This window comes from Marmota marmota, unplaced genomic scaffold, assembly GCF_001458135.2.
Source record: "Marmota marmota marmota unplaced genomic scaffold, marMar, whole genome shotgun sequence".
Lineage (NCBI taxonomy): Eukaryota > Metazoa > Chordata > Mammalia > Rodentia > Sciuridae > Marmota > Marmota marmota.
The window spans coordinates 35,104,994-35,120,518 of record NW_026000229.1 but is presented as its reverse complement, the minus strand read 5'-3'; the positions used below and the strand labels follow the sequence as shown (position 1 = coordinate 35,120,518).

The 15,525-nt window shown below is 51.9% G+C and overlaps 2 protein-coding genes across 5 annotated transcripts in view; one reads left to right on the top strand and one right to left on the bottom strand.

Annotated features, from left to right (window-relative positions):
- Map1a (microtubule associated protein 1A) overlaps positions 1-14,316 on the top strand; it is a 21,107-nt gene extending 6,791 nt beyond the window's left edge. Inside the window, exons 1-6 of one of the 4 annotated variants that reach the window (XM_015480739.2) lie at positions 1-101; positions 3,216-3,298; positions 3,550-3,690; positions 3,916-12,217; positions 12,366-12,586; positions 12,782-14,316. In XM_015480739.2, coding sequence (XP_015336225.1) covers positions 4,066-12,217; positions 12,366-12,586; positions 12,782-12,937 — 8,529 coding nt within the window. In that variant the 5' untranslated portion in view covers positions 1-101; positions 3,216-3,298; positions 3,550-3,690; positions 3,916-4,065 and the 3' untranslated portion in view covers positions 12,938-14,316. Of the gene's footprint in view, positions 102-1,914; positions 1,960-3,215; positions 3,299-3,549; positions 3,691-3,915; positions 12,218-12,365; positions 12,587-12,781 lie in introns of those variants that run through there. The other 3 variants (XM_048793258.1, XM_015480740.2, XM_048793257.1) reach the window with 3 other exon arrangements.
- The window catches only part of Ppip5k1 (diphosphoinositol pentakisphosphate kinase 1), a 61,444-nt gene that overhangs the window by 1,003 nt on the left and 44,916 nt on the right, over positions 1-15,525 (bottom strand). The gene's annotated exons all lie outside the window — the stretch shown is intronic.

The window sequence follows — 15,525 nt, the reverse complement described above, 5'->3', positions numbered from 1 at the left end:
CCACCCCCACTCCCACCCCAAGTGCCGCAGACTCTTCCCTGAAGCTGCTTGCTGAGGCCGGAGCTGCCGCCTCCATGAGGGGCTCCCTTCCACACCCCAGGGTAAGAACCAAACCGATGGGCTTGCAATGGCAGAGAAGTGAGGGTGCTGTGATAGGGAGATGGGATGGGGGTAACAGAAAGGGAGCTGGTACCTGGCAATCTGGTGCATCTTGAACTAGCCCAGCGGGTTGGGCAAGCTGGGGGAATGGAAAGAGAGGATGAACACGGGGGTCATCCTGGACCCAGAAGCAGGCAGAGGCGACCAGGGGCTGTGACAGTTCACCTCTGCAGCTGGGCGGGGGTGGGAGACATCAGTCCTGGGGCAGCAGCAGAGGGTGGTGCCACTGGCTCTGCCTGGCAGCTCAGGGTGCTGGAGGGTTTTGGGGGCTGTCTTTGGTGAGAGGCAGAAGAATCTGAAAAAAGGGGTGTTATGGGAATGCACCTAATGGGAGGGTTCCTGGGTGTCAACTGCTGGATTGCTTAGCTGCTCCTATGCTGAGGGTGAATGGGGTAGCGAGTTTTTGCCAAGTAAGGGAAGGTGGGGAACACTATGGAAAAGAAGGGAGAAAAGGGTCATTAAGACGTGGCACATGCCTCCTCACAGACCAACCGGTTTGCAAAGGGTTCCCCCTATCCCATACCCTGTGGGCCGCTTTGAGACTGGGGCTTTAACCCCCACCACCACCTTTGTGGCCCCTCTGAGGCCACTTCAGAGATTGAGAGCGCTGCCTCCCCAGCAGCTGCCCTGCATTCCCGGTACTTTCTACCCCTCAGGTTCCCTGTCTCAGCCCCACCCCCACCTCATCTCTGCTTTTCTTCCCAAGATGGGGGCTCTTGAACAGGGGAGCCAGTTTCTTCTCCCTCTCTTAGTTCCCCCCCACCCCAACCCCCCATGCAGAAGCAGCCAAGAAAATGACTTGTCATGCTGGGGTGGGGGGTGGGGGCGGAGCTGGAGGCTGAGCTCAGTGCGCACACTCACACACACTGCGGCAAACTGCAGCTGCCGGATCACCCCCCCCCCTTCCCTTCTGCCTCACTGCGGAGACACCTGCCCTCCTGTCTGCTCAGCCTCCACACCCGCAGCCCACCCTGCACCCCGGTACTGGCCAAGTGAAGTGCCCCTGCCTCAAAATAATCCTCTCCAAAGAAAAAGGAAAAAAAAAAAAATAGTCGGTTCCCTTCAGTGGGAGAGCTGGGATGTAGAAGAGAGAAATAGGCTTTCCCCCAGACCTGAAAAAGAGGGGAAAAGGATATAAACCATGGAGCTGACACTCAGAGTCACTCCCCAGGGGTACAGTGAGGAATAGTCTTGTGTTAAGATAGGAACTGGATCAGAAAGGACTTGTGGTTATAAACTGGGGACTGTGGAGCTGTATGGAATAGTGGTAAAAAGAAAATCAGTTTGCACCATAGTTATTTCTCTTTTTGCCCCTTCTAGCTCAAAAATGTGACCTTGTTTGTTTGGGGAGTCATTGTTCTTCTAAATCTAAATTACTTGAGGCTGGCAGCTTGCTGTACCTTGATATCTTGACCTGCCTAAACCTTGCTTCTGCCTGCTCAGAGATGGCTCTGTCCTCTGAACTGACCTCAGAGTTTCCCTCAAATCCCAAGTTTATAGAAGAGAATCCTTGAATTCCTTTTGGGCCCAACACACCCCGTATGGGATTTGGTCTTCTGGCACCAATCATGGTTTATTTCCCCTGCAGTTGCATTTATAGCCCTGTGCTGCCAGATCTTCCTGATCCTAGCATTATTTCTCTTCCTCTTAACAAAGGCCTTGGCCCCAGGCTCCTCTTGTCTGAGCCCAGAAAGAAAAGAGTTGGGTCACAGAAGAGGGTCTAGGAAGCAGATTATGAGCTCTCCCACAAGTGTCCTCCAGACAGCCCACTTCCCAGGCCATCTGTTGGATTCTCTGCTTGTAAGGTTAACTCCACTGTGACTGTAATTGGGAAGAGGGTGGGGGAGAAAGGGTGGAAGCTGGGAACAGTAGCATCCTTCTTAGTATTGGTCCAACCTGCTACTTCCTTTGCTTCATTGCTTGGTGTTTCATGTGATCCTGGAGAAGGGCAGTTAATAGGGGATATGGGGATGTTTTTTCTTTCTCCATGGTTTGGGGAACACCTGAATCTCTCCTTCCTTATTTGTGTCTTTCTTTATTTCTTTTCTTTTTTTGGTATTATTGAATACAGGGATGCTTTACCACTGAGCTACATCCCCAATCCTTTTTTATTTTTTATTTTGAGACAGGGTCTTGCTATGTTGCTTAGGGCCTCGCTAAGTTGCTAAGACTGGAATGGAACTTGCAATGCTTCTGCCTCTGAGTTGCTGGGATTACAGAGGTGTACCACCACACCCAGCATTTACGTGTTTCTTGTTTGTGAACCCCTCGCTCCCCATCTGCATGGCAGAAAGGCCCATAGGAGAGGGGCGAGGATGAGAGGAGAAACTATTCACAAGGAATGGGTTGTACGATAGTGAACCAGGCCTCTCTGGAACCTAGAGACATGAAGGTGAGGTGGAAAAAGAAGCTGTGAAAACTTTGGGCATGGGAACAAAATGATTGTACTCGCGTGTGAGTGCAGGTTTGGCTGGCTCTAGAGAACAGAACCTTAAGTTAGATCCTGTATTCACTTTGAATTGTAAAACCCCAAGAGCTGAGATAGCACTTGTTTCTCTGTCTTCTGGAATAGGAGCTCTGGCTTTGGATAGGAGGTTGAAAAAGAGGACTAGGAGTCTGTACACGCCACAGAAACTCCCATGTTCTTATTTCTAGACACTCTGCTGGCATGAAAGCCCAGGGCAAAGGCAAGCTAGCGAGGAGAAAGCTAGTAAGGATCATCATCCCGAGAGACCTCTATCCAGCTGAGCCCTCCCTCCCCAGGCAGCACCAGGAGCTTAGTGCTCCAGAGGGACAAAAGCTTCTTGTCAACTGTCTGAGTTTCAGGCAGAAGGGTGGGGACTTGGGCAGCGGAGGGTGTGGCGGATGAAGGGAGGGAGAAGACAGTCAGTATGGGAGAGGGGAGATGGAAACCCTGAAAGGGAAAGACTGGAGCAGCCAGTTCCTAGACCTTATTTAACTGTATACGAGGCAGCAGAGTCAAGGGATAACCAGGCTTCTCTCTTTCCCCTAAGCCCCATTTTCTGATTGTGCATTCTACCCTCTCCTGCTCTCAGGCCAGAGGACCCTCTGCCACCAGAGTGAGATCCTAGAGACCATCATCCTGGTAAACCCCAGTGCAGACAGCATCAGCTCTGAGGTAAGGCCAGGGCCTGTGACTTGCCAAGAGGACTGCTGCAAGTGATGTCATCCACCCTTTCCAATGCCACTACTTTAAGCCAAGAATCCTCTGTCCGTCATCTAAGCTGACTTACAATATCCAGCCCTACTCTGAAGGTGTTGTAGGGGACACTGCTGGCATGTCCTTGCAGTACTGGATGGAGGCAAGAATATTCAGTGCTTTCCACTGTGTTCCCCACATCGGTGACCACTCCCCTCCTTCCATTCCAGGTTCACCATCTCCTTAGTAGCCCATCGGCTCACAAACTACTGATCTTGAGTGGGCAAAATTTAGAGCCTGGGGGAGACCTCATCCTTCAGAGTGGTACCTACTCCTATGAAAATTTTGCACAGGTCCTTCACAACCCAGAGGTAAGTTTCATGTCTGAGTATTGAGGAAGAAGGGGATAAGGGACAGGATTTGAATTGTGGGGAGGAATCCAAGAAAGGGAAAGTCTCATATTGCCTTTCTATTAGGAGTACTGACAGAAAGGTAGGATTTCACTTTTGGAGAGAGCTGAAGATTAAGGAATTAAATATGAGTCAGGCTAAGACAAACCCAGTGATCTGATCAGCTTCTATTTCCCATTCCTCTAGATTGCCCAATTGCTCAGCAATAGAGACCCTGGAATCCAGGCCTTCCTCACTGTGTCCTGCTTAGGGGAGGGTGATTGGAGCCACCTGGGACTGTCCAGTTCCCAAGAGACCCTGCATCTCCGGCTAAACCCTGAACCCATACTACCCACCATGGATGGTGTGGCTGAATTCTCCGAGTACGTTTCTGAGACTGTGGATGTGCCATCCCCCTTTGACCTGCTTGAACCCCCCACTTCAGGGGGCTTCCTCAAACTCTCCAAGCCTTGCTGCTATATCTTCCCAGGTGGCCGAGGGGACTCTGCCCTCTTTGCTGTCAATGGTTTCAACATTCTGGTAGATGGCGGTTCTGATCGCAAGTCCTGCTTCTGGAAGCTGGTGCGCCACCTGGACCGCATTGACTCAGTGCTGCTCACTCACATTGGGGCAGACAACCTGCCAGGCATCAATGGACTCCTGCAGCGCAAAGTGGCAGAACTAGAGGAGGAGCAGTCCCAGGGCTCCAGCAGCTACAGTGATTGGGTGAAAAACCTCATCTCCCCTGAGCTTGGAGTTGTCTTTTTCAACGTGCCCGATAAGCTGCGGCTGCCTGATGCCTCCCGGAAGGCCAAGCGCAGCATTGAGGAGGCCTGCCTCACTCTTCAGCACCTAAACCGCTTGGGCATCCAGGCCGAGCCTCTGTACCGTGTGGTCAGCAACACTATTGAGCCACTGACCCTTTTCCACAAAATGGGTGTGGGCCGACTGGACATGTATGTTCTCAACCCTGTCAAGGACAGCAAGGAAATGCAATTTCTCATGCAAAAGTGGGCAGGCAATAGTAAAGCCAAGACAGGCATTGTGTTGGCCAATGGGAAAGAGGCTGAAATCTCAGTACCCTACTTGACCTCTATCACAGCTCTTGTGGTCTGGCTACCAGCCAACCCTACTGAGAAGATTGTACGTGTGCTTTTTCCAGGAAATGCTCCCCAGAACAAGATCTTGGAGGGCCTGGAAAAGCTTCGGCATCTGGACTTTCTGCGCTACCCTGTGGCCACACAGAAGGACCTGGCTGCTGGGGCTGTGCCTGCTAACCTGAAGCCTAGCAAAATCAAACAGCGGACTGACAGCAAAGAGAGCCTTAAAGCTGCTACCAAGACAGCTGTGAGCAAGCTGGCCAAACGGGAGGAAGTAGCAGAAGAGGGAGCCAAGGAGGCCCGCTCAGAGCTGGCCAAGGAGTTAGCCAAGACAGAGAAGAAGTCAAAAGAGCCATCTGAGAAGCCCCCAGAGAAGCCTGCCAAACCTGAGAGGGTGAGGACAGAGTCAAGTGAGGTACTAAAGGCAGAGAAGCGAAAGCTGATCAAGGACAAGGTAGGGAAGAAGCACCTTAAAGAAAAGATATCAAAGCTAGAAGAGAAAAAAGACAAGGAGAAAAAAGAGATCAAGAAGGAGAGGAAGGAGCTCAAGAAGGATGAAGGAAGGAAAGAAGAGAAAAAGGATGTCAAGAAGGAGGAGAAGAGGAAAGATACCAAACCTGAGGCAAAGAAAATTTCCAAACCAGACCTGAAGCCCTTTACCCCTGAGGTACGTAAGACCCTCTACAAAGCCAAGGCCCCTGGAAGAATCAAGATGGACAAGAGCCGAGCTTCCCGGGGGGAGAAGGAACTGTCTTCTGAGCCTCGGACACCCCCAGTGCAGAAGGGGACTGTACCACTCCCAAATGTCAGTGGACACAGGGAGATGGTCCTATCCTCACCAGAGGACCTCACACAGGACTTTGAGGAGATGAAACGTGAGGAGAGAGGTTTGCTGGCTGAACAAAGGGACATAGGACTAGGAGAGAAGCCACTCCCTGTAGATACTACAGAGGAGGGACCTCCAAGCACAGCTATCGAGGGAACACAACTCTCTGCCCCCAGGCTGGAACAAGAGGAGCAGGTAATGAAGGAGAAAGAAGTTATCTCAGACCTCCCTGAAGAACAAGGCAGCAAAGACAGAGGCCCAGACTCTGGGGCTGAAACAGAGGAAGAGAAAGATACCTGGGAGGAAAAGAAGCAGAGGGACACAGAGAAGCTTCCAGAGACAGCAGAAGCCAGAGAGGAAAATGAACCTGAGGTAAAGGAGGATGTGATAGAAAAGGCTGAGGTAGAAGAAATGGAGGAGGTGCACCCTTCAGATGAAGAAGAAGAGGAAGAGACAAAGGCTGTGGGTTTTTACCAAAAACATATGCAGGAAGCCTTGAAGGTAATCCCAAAGGGCAGGGAGGCTCTTGGGGGCCGGGAATTGGGACTCCAGGGAAAGGTGCCTGAAAGGGAGACCTCATCATTCCTAAGCAGCCTGGCCACCCCTGCAGGAGCAACTGAGCACGTCTCTTACATCCAGGATGAGACGATCCCTGGTTACTCAGAGACTGAGCAGACCATCTCAGATGAAGAGATCCATGATGAACCAGAGGAACGCCCAGCTCCACCCAGATTCCCTACAAGTACATATGACCTCCCTGGGCCTGAAGGTCCTGGTCCCTTTGAAGCCAGCCAGCCTGCTGATATTGCTGTTCCTGTCACCTCAAGCAAAGGCTATGGAGCACCAGAGACTGAACTCACCTACCCGCCCAACATGGTGGCTGCCCCTTTGGCTGAAGAGGAGCATGTATCTTCAGCCACTTCAATCACTGAGTGTGACAAGCTTTCTTCCTTTGCCACATCAGTGGCTGAGGACCAGTCCGTGGCCTCACTTACAGCTCCCCAGACAGAGGAAACAGGCAAAAGCTCCTTGCTACTTGATACAGTCACAAGCATCCCCTCCTCCCGCACTGAAGCTACTCAGGGCTTAGATTATGTGCCATCAGCAGGTACCATCTCACCCACCTCCTCCCTGGAAGAAGACAAGGGCTTCAAATCACCACCCTGTGAGGACTTCTCTGTGACTGGGGAGTCAGAGAGAAGAGGAGAGGTTGTAGGGAGAGGTTTGGCTGGGGAGAGAGTTGTGGAAGAGGAAGAGAAGAGGGCAAATGTAGAGATGTCTGAGAAACTTCACAGTCAATATGGAACTCCAGTGTTTGGTACTCCTGGACATACCTTACGTCCAGGGGAACCAGCCCTTGGAGAAATAGAGGAGCGGTGCCTCAGCCCAGATGATAGTACAGTGAAGATGGCTTCTCCTCCTCCATCTGGCCCACCCAGTGCCACCCATACACCCTTTCATCAGTCCCCGGTTGAAGATAAGTCTGAGCCCCAAGATTTTCAAGAAGATGACTCATGGGGGGACACTAAGCACACACCAGTTGTGGGCAAGGAAGATGCTGCCAAAGAGTCAGTCAAGCCAGGGCCTGAAGAGGGAACACTAGAGAAAGAGGAAAAGGTGCCTCCTCCCAAGAGCCCACAGGCCCAGGAAGCACCTGCCAGCATTGTTGGGATACATACCGGCTGCACCGTTCAGCTATTGCCAGAACAGGACAAAGCAATAGTCTTTGAAACCATAGAGGCAGGAGAGACTATGGAGGCAGGAATTGGGCTCCCAGGCCCAATTTTGGGAACAGAAGCCATTCCCAGAGAATTGAGGACATCACTCCAAGAACCTGGTGAACCTCAGAAAGATGAGACACTCCTAATTCCTGATCAAAGCCTTTCCCCTGAAGATGCAGAGTCTCTGTCTGTCCTCAGTGTAGTCTTTCCAGATACCGCCAAACAAGAGCCTACTCCCAGATCTCCCTGTGGTCTGACAGAGAAGCACTTACATAAAGATCTTTGGCCAGAGGTTTCTCCAGAAGGCACACAATCACCTTCTCTGTCAGAAGAGAGTCCTAGCAAGGAGACCTCTCTGGATATCTCTTCAAAGCAGCTCTCTCCAGAAAGCCTTGGCACCCTCCAGTTTGGAGAACTAAGCCTTGAAAAGGATGAAAAGGGGCCTCTAATGCAGGTTGATGACACCTCTTACCATCTAGCTCCTGTATCTGTTCCAGAGCCCAATGTAGCCACAGTGTCACCTCCCACAGATGGGACCACTGTATATTCTTCACAGATACATATCACAGATGAGAGCCCTGACAGAAAATTACCTGCCAGCTCCTTCTCTCACTCTACACTGTCAGGGGATGGAAAGCACTCACCTGGGGTAATCACGAGCCCCAGTGAACATCTAACATCTGATAACTCCCTCACCAAGAGTCCTGAGTCTTTGCCAAGTCCTGCCATGGAAGACATTGCCATGGAGTGGGAAGGTAAGGTTCTGGGGTTGAAAGACAGAACCCCAGAGCAGGAAGACAAAGAACCTGAGCCAAAGGATGAAATCCTACATCAAAAGGACAGAATTCTGCACCAGAAAGATATTGTTGTAGAGCAAAGGGATACAACCATGCATCAAAAAGGTGAGACTTTGGAAGAAAAGGTTAAGGCTTTGGGACAGCAGGATAAGGATTTGGAACAAAAAGGCAAAGACATAGGCCAAAAGGATACATGGCTAGAGCAGAAGACAAAAGACAAAGTCTTAGAACAACAAGATGAGGTCCTGGAACAGAAGGACAAGATCCCAGGAGAAAAAGACAAGGTCACAGCCCTGGAACAAAAGGACATAGCCCTAGAACAGAAGGACAAGGCCACAGAATCAAAAGATAAAGAAAAAAAACATAGTGACTTAGAACAAAAAGACAAAGTCCTGGAACAGAAGGACCAAACACTTGAATCAAAAGACAAGGAACAAAAAGACAAGATCTTGGAACAAAAAGACAAGATTGGAGAAGAGAAAGACAAAGCCGTAGAACAAAGAATGCAAGATTCTGAACATAAAGATAAGGTTCCAGAAGACAAAGTCCCTGAAACAAAGGGCAAAGCCCTAGAACAGACAGACAGAATTCTTGAACAGAAAGACAAGACCCAGGAACAGGATAAGGCCTTAGAAAAGAAAGATCAGTCCTTAGAACAAAAATATTGGGCCTTAGGAAAGAAGGATGAAGCCCTGGAACAAGACAGTAAGGTTGCTGAACAGAAAGATAAGGCTTTGGAAGAAAAGGACAAAACTCAGGGACAGGAAAGCTTCGTTCAGGAGGATAAAACCATGAAACCAAAGGAGACAACAGTAGAAGAAAAATCTCCAGAAAAGGTCAGAGCTGCAGAACAGAAGGGAGGAACTCTGCTGGAGAAGACCAAAGCTCTGGGACTGGAAGAGAGTCCAGTTCAGGAGGAACAGGGCCAAGAGCAGGAAGACAGGTACTGGAAGGAGCAGGGTATGGTCCGGGAGTGGCAAGAAACACCTCCAATCAGAGAGGAGCCAGTTGGAAAACAGAAAGATCCTGTACCAGCGTGGAAGGACACATCTCCTGAGCAGGAAGTCAGGTATTGGAGGGACAGAGATGTGACACTCGAACAGGATGCATACTGGAGAGAGCTGAGCTGTGAGAGGAAGGTCTGGTTCCCTCACGAACTGGATGGCCAGGGGGTCCGCCCACGGTACACTCAGGAACGAGAGAGCACTTTCCTCGATGAGGGACCAGATGAACAGGAAGTATCCCCTCTGCAGCAGACGCCCCGGAGTCCCTGGGCCTCAGATTTCAAGGATTTCCAGGAGACTTCACCACAAAAAGGGCTGGAAGTGGAGCGCTGGCTTGCCGAGTCACCAGTTGGGCTGCCACCAGAGGAAGAGGACAAGCTGACCCGCTCTCCCTTTGAGATCATCTCCCCTCCAACCTCTCCACCTGAAATGGTTGGACAGCGGGTTCCTTCAGCCCCAGGACAGGAAAGTCCTATTCCAGAGACTAAGCCCATGCCCCCCATGAGGAATGAACCCACCACCCCCTCATGGTTGGCTGACATCCCACCGTGGGTGCCTAAGGATAGACCCCTTCCCCCTGCACCCCTCTCCCCAGCTCCAGCTCCTCCTACACCTGCTCCAGAGCCACACACTCCTGCACCCTTCTCCTGGGGCACAGCTGAGTATGACAGTGTAGTGGCTGCAGTGCAGGAGGGGGCAGCTGAGTTGGAAGGAGGACCATACTCCCCCCTAGGGAAGGACTACCGCAAGGCTGAAGGGGAAAGGGAAGGGGAAAGTGGAGCTGGGGCTCCTGAAAGCAGCCCCTGTAGCTCAAAGGTCCCAGAGGCCAGTGAGAGCCATGCCACCAGGGATACTGAACAGACTGAGCCAGAACAAAGGGAGCCCACACCCTATCCTGATGAGAGAAGCTTTCAGTATGCAGACATCTATGAGCAGATGATGCTTACTGGACTTGGCCCTGCATGCCCCACTAGGGAGCCTCCACTTGGTGCAGCTGGGGATTGGCCCCCACGCCTCTCAACCAAAGAGGAAGCTGCTGGCCGAGACACGTCTGCAGAGAAGGAGCTTTCTTCTCCTGTCTCACCCAAGAACCTCCAATCTGACACTTCAAGCTTTAGCTATGCAGCCCTGGCAGGTCCCACTGTGCCCCCCAGGCAGGAGCCTGAGCTAGGGCTTAGTGTGGAGCCCAGCCTCGTTCCACCTGCAGTGCCCCCCCGTGTCCCTATACCCCTCAGCAAAGGCCCAAGCCCTCCTCTCAATGGTAACATTCTAACCTGTAGACCAGATAGGAGGACCCCGTCCCCCAAAGAATCAGTCCAGGGTCACTGGGATGACAGCACTAGTGACTCAGAGCTGGAGAAGGGGGCTCGGGAACAGCCAGAAAAAGAGACTCAGTCCCCAAGTCCCCCTCATCCCACCCCTGCAGGGCCCTCCACATTGTGGCCTGAAACTCAGGCACATACCAGCCCTTCCATGGACTCACACCTGGGTCCTGCCCGACCCAGCCTGGACTTCCCCGCTTCAGCCTTTGGTTTTTCTTCATTGCAGCCTGCTCCCCCTCAGCTGCCCTCTCCAGCTGAACCCCGCTCTGCACCCTGTGGCTCTCTCGCCTTCTCTGGGGACCGAGCTCTGGCTCTGGCTCCAGGATCCCCAGCCAGAACCCGGCATGATGAATACTTGGAAGTGACCAAGGCCCCCAGCCTGGACTCCTCTCTGCCCCAGCTCCCATCACCCAGCTCTCCTGGAGCCCCTCTCCTCTCCAGTCTGCCACGACCTGCCTCGCCAGCCTTGTCTGAAGGCTCCTCCTCTGAGGCTACCACACCTGTGATTTCAAGTGTGGCTGAGCGCTTCCCTTCAGGCCTGGAAGCTGCAGAACAGGGGTCAGGAGAGCTGGACCCAGGAATGGAGCCAGCTGCCCACAGCCTCTGGGACCTCACTCCTCTGAGCCCAGCACCCCCAGCTTCACTGGAGTTGGCCCCGGCTACAGCTCCAAGCTTGGCTAGAGACATGGATGATGGCACCCTGCCCTGCCGCCTAGAGTGCTCAGGGGAAGCCACCAAGAAGCTGAGCCCCTGCCAGGGTCCCACTGGGGATTGTGCAGCCAATGGCCCAACTGAAACCAGCCCGAATCCCCCAGGCCCTGCCACAGCCAAGACGGAAAAAGAAGAGGCTAAGGCCTGTCCTGCTTGGGAACGAGGGGCCTGGCCTGAGGGAGCTGAGAGAAGCTCTCGGCCTGACACACTGCTCTCTCCTGAGCAGCCCCTGTGTCCTGGAGAGGGTTCTATTGGCTCACCCCACAGTGTCTCTTCTGAGGTTGAGGCTGGGCCTCAGGGATGTGCTGCCGATCCCCGGCCACACCGCGGGGAGCTTTCCCCATCCTTCCTGAACCCCCCTCTGCCCCCATTCACAGATGACAGTGACCCTTCAACTGAAGAAGCTCGATTGCTAGGAAAAGTGGGGCGGCGCCGGGCTGGAGGTCCAGGGGCCACAGGGGGCCCATGCCCTGTGGCTGATGAGACACCCCCCACGTCAGCCAGTGACTCAGGCTCCACACAGTCAGATTCTGATGTTCCACCAGAAACTGAGGAGTGTCCGTCCATCACAGCTGAGGCAGTGCTAGACTCAGATGAAGATGGGGACTTCTTACCTGTGGACAAAGCTGGGGGGGTCAGTGGAACTCACCATCCCAGACCTGGCCATGACCCACCCCCTGTTCCCCAGCCAGACCCCCACCCATCCCCTCCCCGCCCTGATGTGTGCATGGCTGACCCTGAGGGGCTCAGCTCAGAGTCTGGGAGGGTAGAGAGGCTTCGAGAAAAGGAGAAGGCTCAGGGGCGAGTAGGGCGCCGGGCCCCAGGCCGGGCCAAGCCAGCATCCCCGGCACGACGTCTGGATCTTCGGGGAAAACGTTCACCCACCCCTGGTAAAGGGCCTGTAGATCGTGCAACTCGGGCACCCCCCCGACCACGCAGCACTACAACCCAGGTCACCCCAGCAGAGGAAAAGGATGGACATAGCCCCATGTCCAAAGGCCTAGTCAATGGACTCAAGGCAGGACCAAGTGAGTATATCATGAAAAGAGGAAGGAGGAGATTGTGGGTTTGGGCTCCGTATGGGCTAGTCAAAGGCTCCAGCCATGGGAAAGAGGGGGAAGGTTGCCAAGAGGGTACTACTTTTCCTCTACAATATGTCCTGGCTTGTTTCTACAGTGACCTTAGGTTCCAAGGGTGGCTCTGGCTCCCCTGTATACGTGGATCTCGCCTATATACCAAATCATTGTAGTGGCAAGACTGCTGACCTTGATTTCTTCCGTCGAGTCCGTGCATCCTACTATGTGGTCAGTGGGAATGACCCTGCCAATGGCGAGCCAAGCCGGGCTGTGCTGGATGCCTTGCTGGAGGGCAAGGCTCAGTGGGGGGAGAATCTTCAGGTGAGTAGCAAGAGATGCCAAGGAAGTATTCTGTTCAAAGCTTCTTAGAGGCAATAGCAGAACATAGTCCCTATTCATAAAACAACATGGTCCTTTCTTGGGCAGCAGGCTACTTCTGAGACCATCAGGTGCCCCTACCTCTCACCTACCTTCCCTTCATGATCTCACATCAGGTATGTCTTGTCTCCCTCCTAGGTGACTCTGATCCCCACTCATGACACGGAGGTGACTCGTGAGTGGTACCAGCAGACTCATGAGCAGCAGCAGCAACTGAACGTCTTGGTCCTGGCTAGTAGCAGCACTGTGGTCATGCAGGATGAGTCCTTCCCAGCCTGCAAGATTGAGTTCTGAAAGAACCTCCCTCCCTTACCCAGGATCCACTCCCCCAGCTCCTTTAGAGAATGGCTACTGCTGAGTCCTTTGGGGATGTGGGAGATGGAGCTGGGGGGTGGGCAGTGTCTTGCTGTGGGGACTTGGTCTGGGCTAAATGGGAGGTATTATCCCTTCCCTTCATTAATTTCTGAGAGGGGTCTTAAAACCAAAGGTAACAGGGATAGTATGAGGGAGGGCAAAAAATTAGGATAAGAGGTCACCCCATGCCTGAGAACCCTGGAGTGGTACCCTCTCCTAGCACTGCCAAGTTTGGTATTGGATGGGGAGTGAGGATGGGTCTCAGCAACCTCCTCCCTCATGGAGGGAGATTATATCCCCAATCCCAGGGGCCTCCTTATCTCTATTTATTTAGCATCCCTGGAAGGATTTCCATTAGTAATTTATGTGGGGATAGGATACTATCAGTGAGGTGCCCACAGCTGCACCCTTTCCTCCATCTTCCATTCCTTTTGCTGCCAAGGTCTGAGTTCTAGCAGGGGTCTTAGGGTACACCACTGCTACACTGTCCTACTGCTTCTTCAGTATCTGAATGTCTCAATCCAAAACTTGAAGCTCTTTAGACCAACAGACTGGTGAGAGGAGAAAGGAACTTATCTCCCAGTCCCTGCTTCATACCATTCACATCCTAGGGCTGTACCCAGACCAGGCCTATAAGGCAGCACAAAAGGGCAAGGAGAGCCCCAGTCCCAATCCCAATTCTTCCAAACTCCCTGACCCTTTGAAGTTTTCAGTCACCCCATTCCAATTATCCTGACACCTTCACATCCTCTGCTTGGCTTCTCTGCATGTGGTCATCTGCTGTGGCCTGGTGTGTAATGGGTTAAAAATAAGCCACTGCCTGACATCCCAACATTTGACACCCCAGCCATGTGTGACTCCCCCAACATTTCACTATGCCATTCTGCAGCTGAAATGGGAACACTGGCTGCCTCTCCAAACCCAAAGTCTTGGAAAGAGGATCTGGAAGGTGGAGACCAAGCCAGAGGACTTGGGGGACAAAGGGAGGAAGGAAAGAGGGAGACGAAACTGAGCTATAGCTTAACTCCTACAGAGTGAAGTGAAAATACCACCCCAGGAGAGGACCTCACCCCAAGCAAGCCAGTGAGCAGCCCCGTCAGACTACTGCTGGACTGAGAAATCCAGACGCTGATAGTCATTGGGGCTCACCTTCTCTGCCAAGTGACTGAGAAACCAAAATGAGCCCACCTTGTGTTCTTCCTAGCTCCCACCCTCTCCGTGCTGCTGTGCTCTGCTCCTCCCTGCACTTTTCCTGCTATAGTTCCCAGCTGCTGTAACAGAGCTGCCTCCAAGTCTAACAATAAATCAAGTTCATTGCAGATGGTGTAGTACTGCTTAGGCTTTTTTGGACTCCACACATTGCTGAGTTTCTGGGCCCTGGCTTCTACCTCTCTGCTTCAACCAGCGTTGTCATTTATCTTGGAAGACTCCTTTTATTACTGGAAGCAGTTCCACGACCCAGAGGGAGCCAGAGAACATAGTCAGGATGGGTGAAGGGAGAAATAGTATGGGAGCCAGCATAATTTCTGAAAATGGAAAAGAATGCCTGAGTATGGGGAATAGGAGTGTAAGGTGAGAACATACATTTGGTTTGGGGGATGGAAGAGGGGTAGGATGCCTCCTGGGAATGGGATCTGTATTCCAGGGGGTCAACAGCAGAGGACCATTTTAAATGGATAGAGAAATAGCAAACGGGTAAGGAGTTGAGGGGCCCTATGAGATCCAGAGCCTATTGAGGTTGGAAATGCCCCCTCATTGTATAGTCACTGTGACTATTCCCCCAGAAAAGTAAAGACCCTGGAGTTCTCCACTTTTGTATTTATAGTACTCATGTAGTAAAAAGTTAAGTCCCTCCCCAAAACCCTTTATAGGGAGGGGGATATTGTAGTCCTCTTTGTGTTCTGGGTTCTCCCAATGTAAAGATGTCAGTGGGAAAGAGAAGGGACATGGCCTCTTTATATCAAGTCCTCCTGACATTCATTCCAAGTCATCAGAATGAAAAATTAAACGAAGACTCCAAGGGTCAAGTACCCTCTGGTGCTTCTCAACACAAATCTCCACTCCCACTACCCAGCAGTCTATTCATTAAAGACATTTGAGATGGTGGGCTGACTGCTCCAGGGACCTTCTGGGATGCCAGAGCTCTACATTTTTATGGCCCATTGTTGCTAAACTATAATGGCTTTTGACTGATTCGGATTCAGTCACAGACACAGATTAACTAACAGTCATCTTCATTCTTAAATTCACAAAGTCATCACCACCACCATCACCATTTTCGTTCTTTCATATTTATTGAGCACTCATAATGTTCCGGCCCCCAACTCCAATGACTGCATTACCCTTCCTACCCACCCCCACTCCCATCCCCAGATCTTTGGGAAAAGCTTTATAATCACATGTGTTCTAAAGATACATGATATGAGGACAAACTTCTTGGGGACCCTGGAGTGTTTGGTCTTTGGCCAGTCTGTCCCTGGCAAACTACAGAAATATAAATATAAATATATATATATATATATATATAT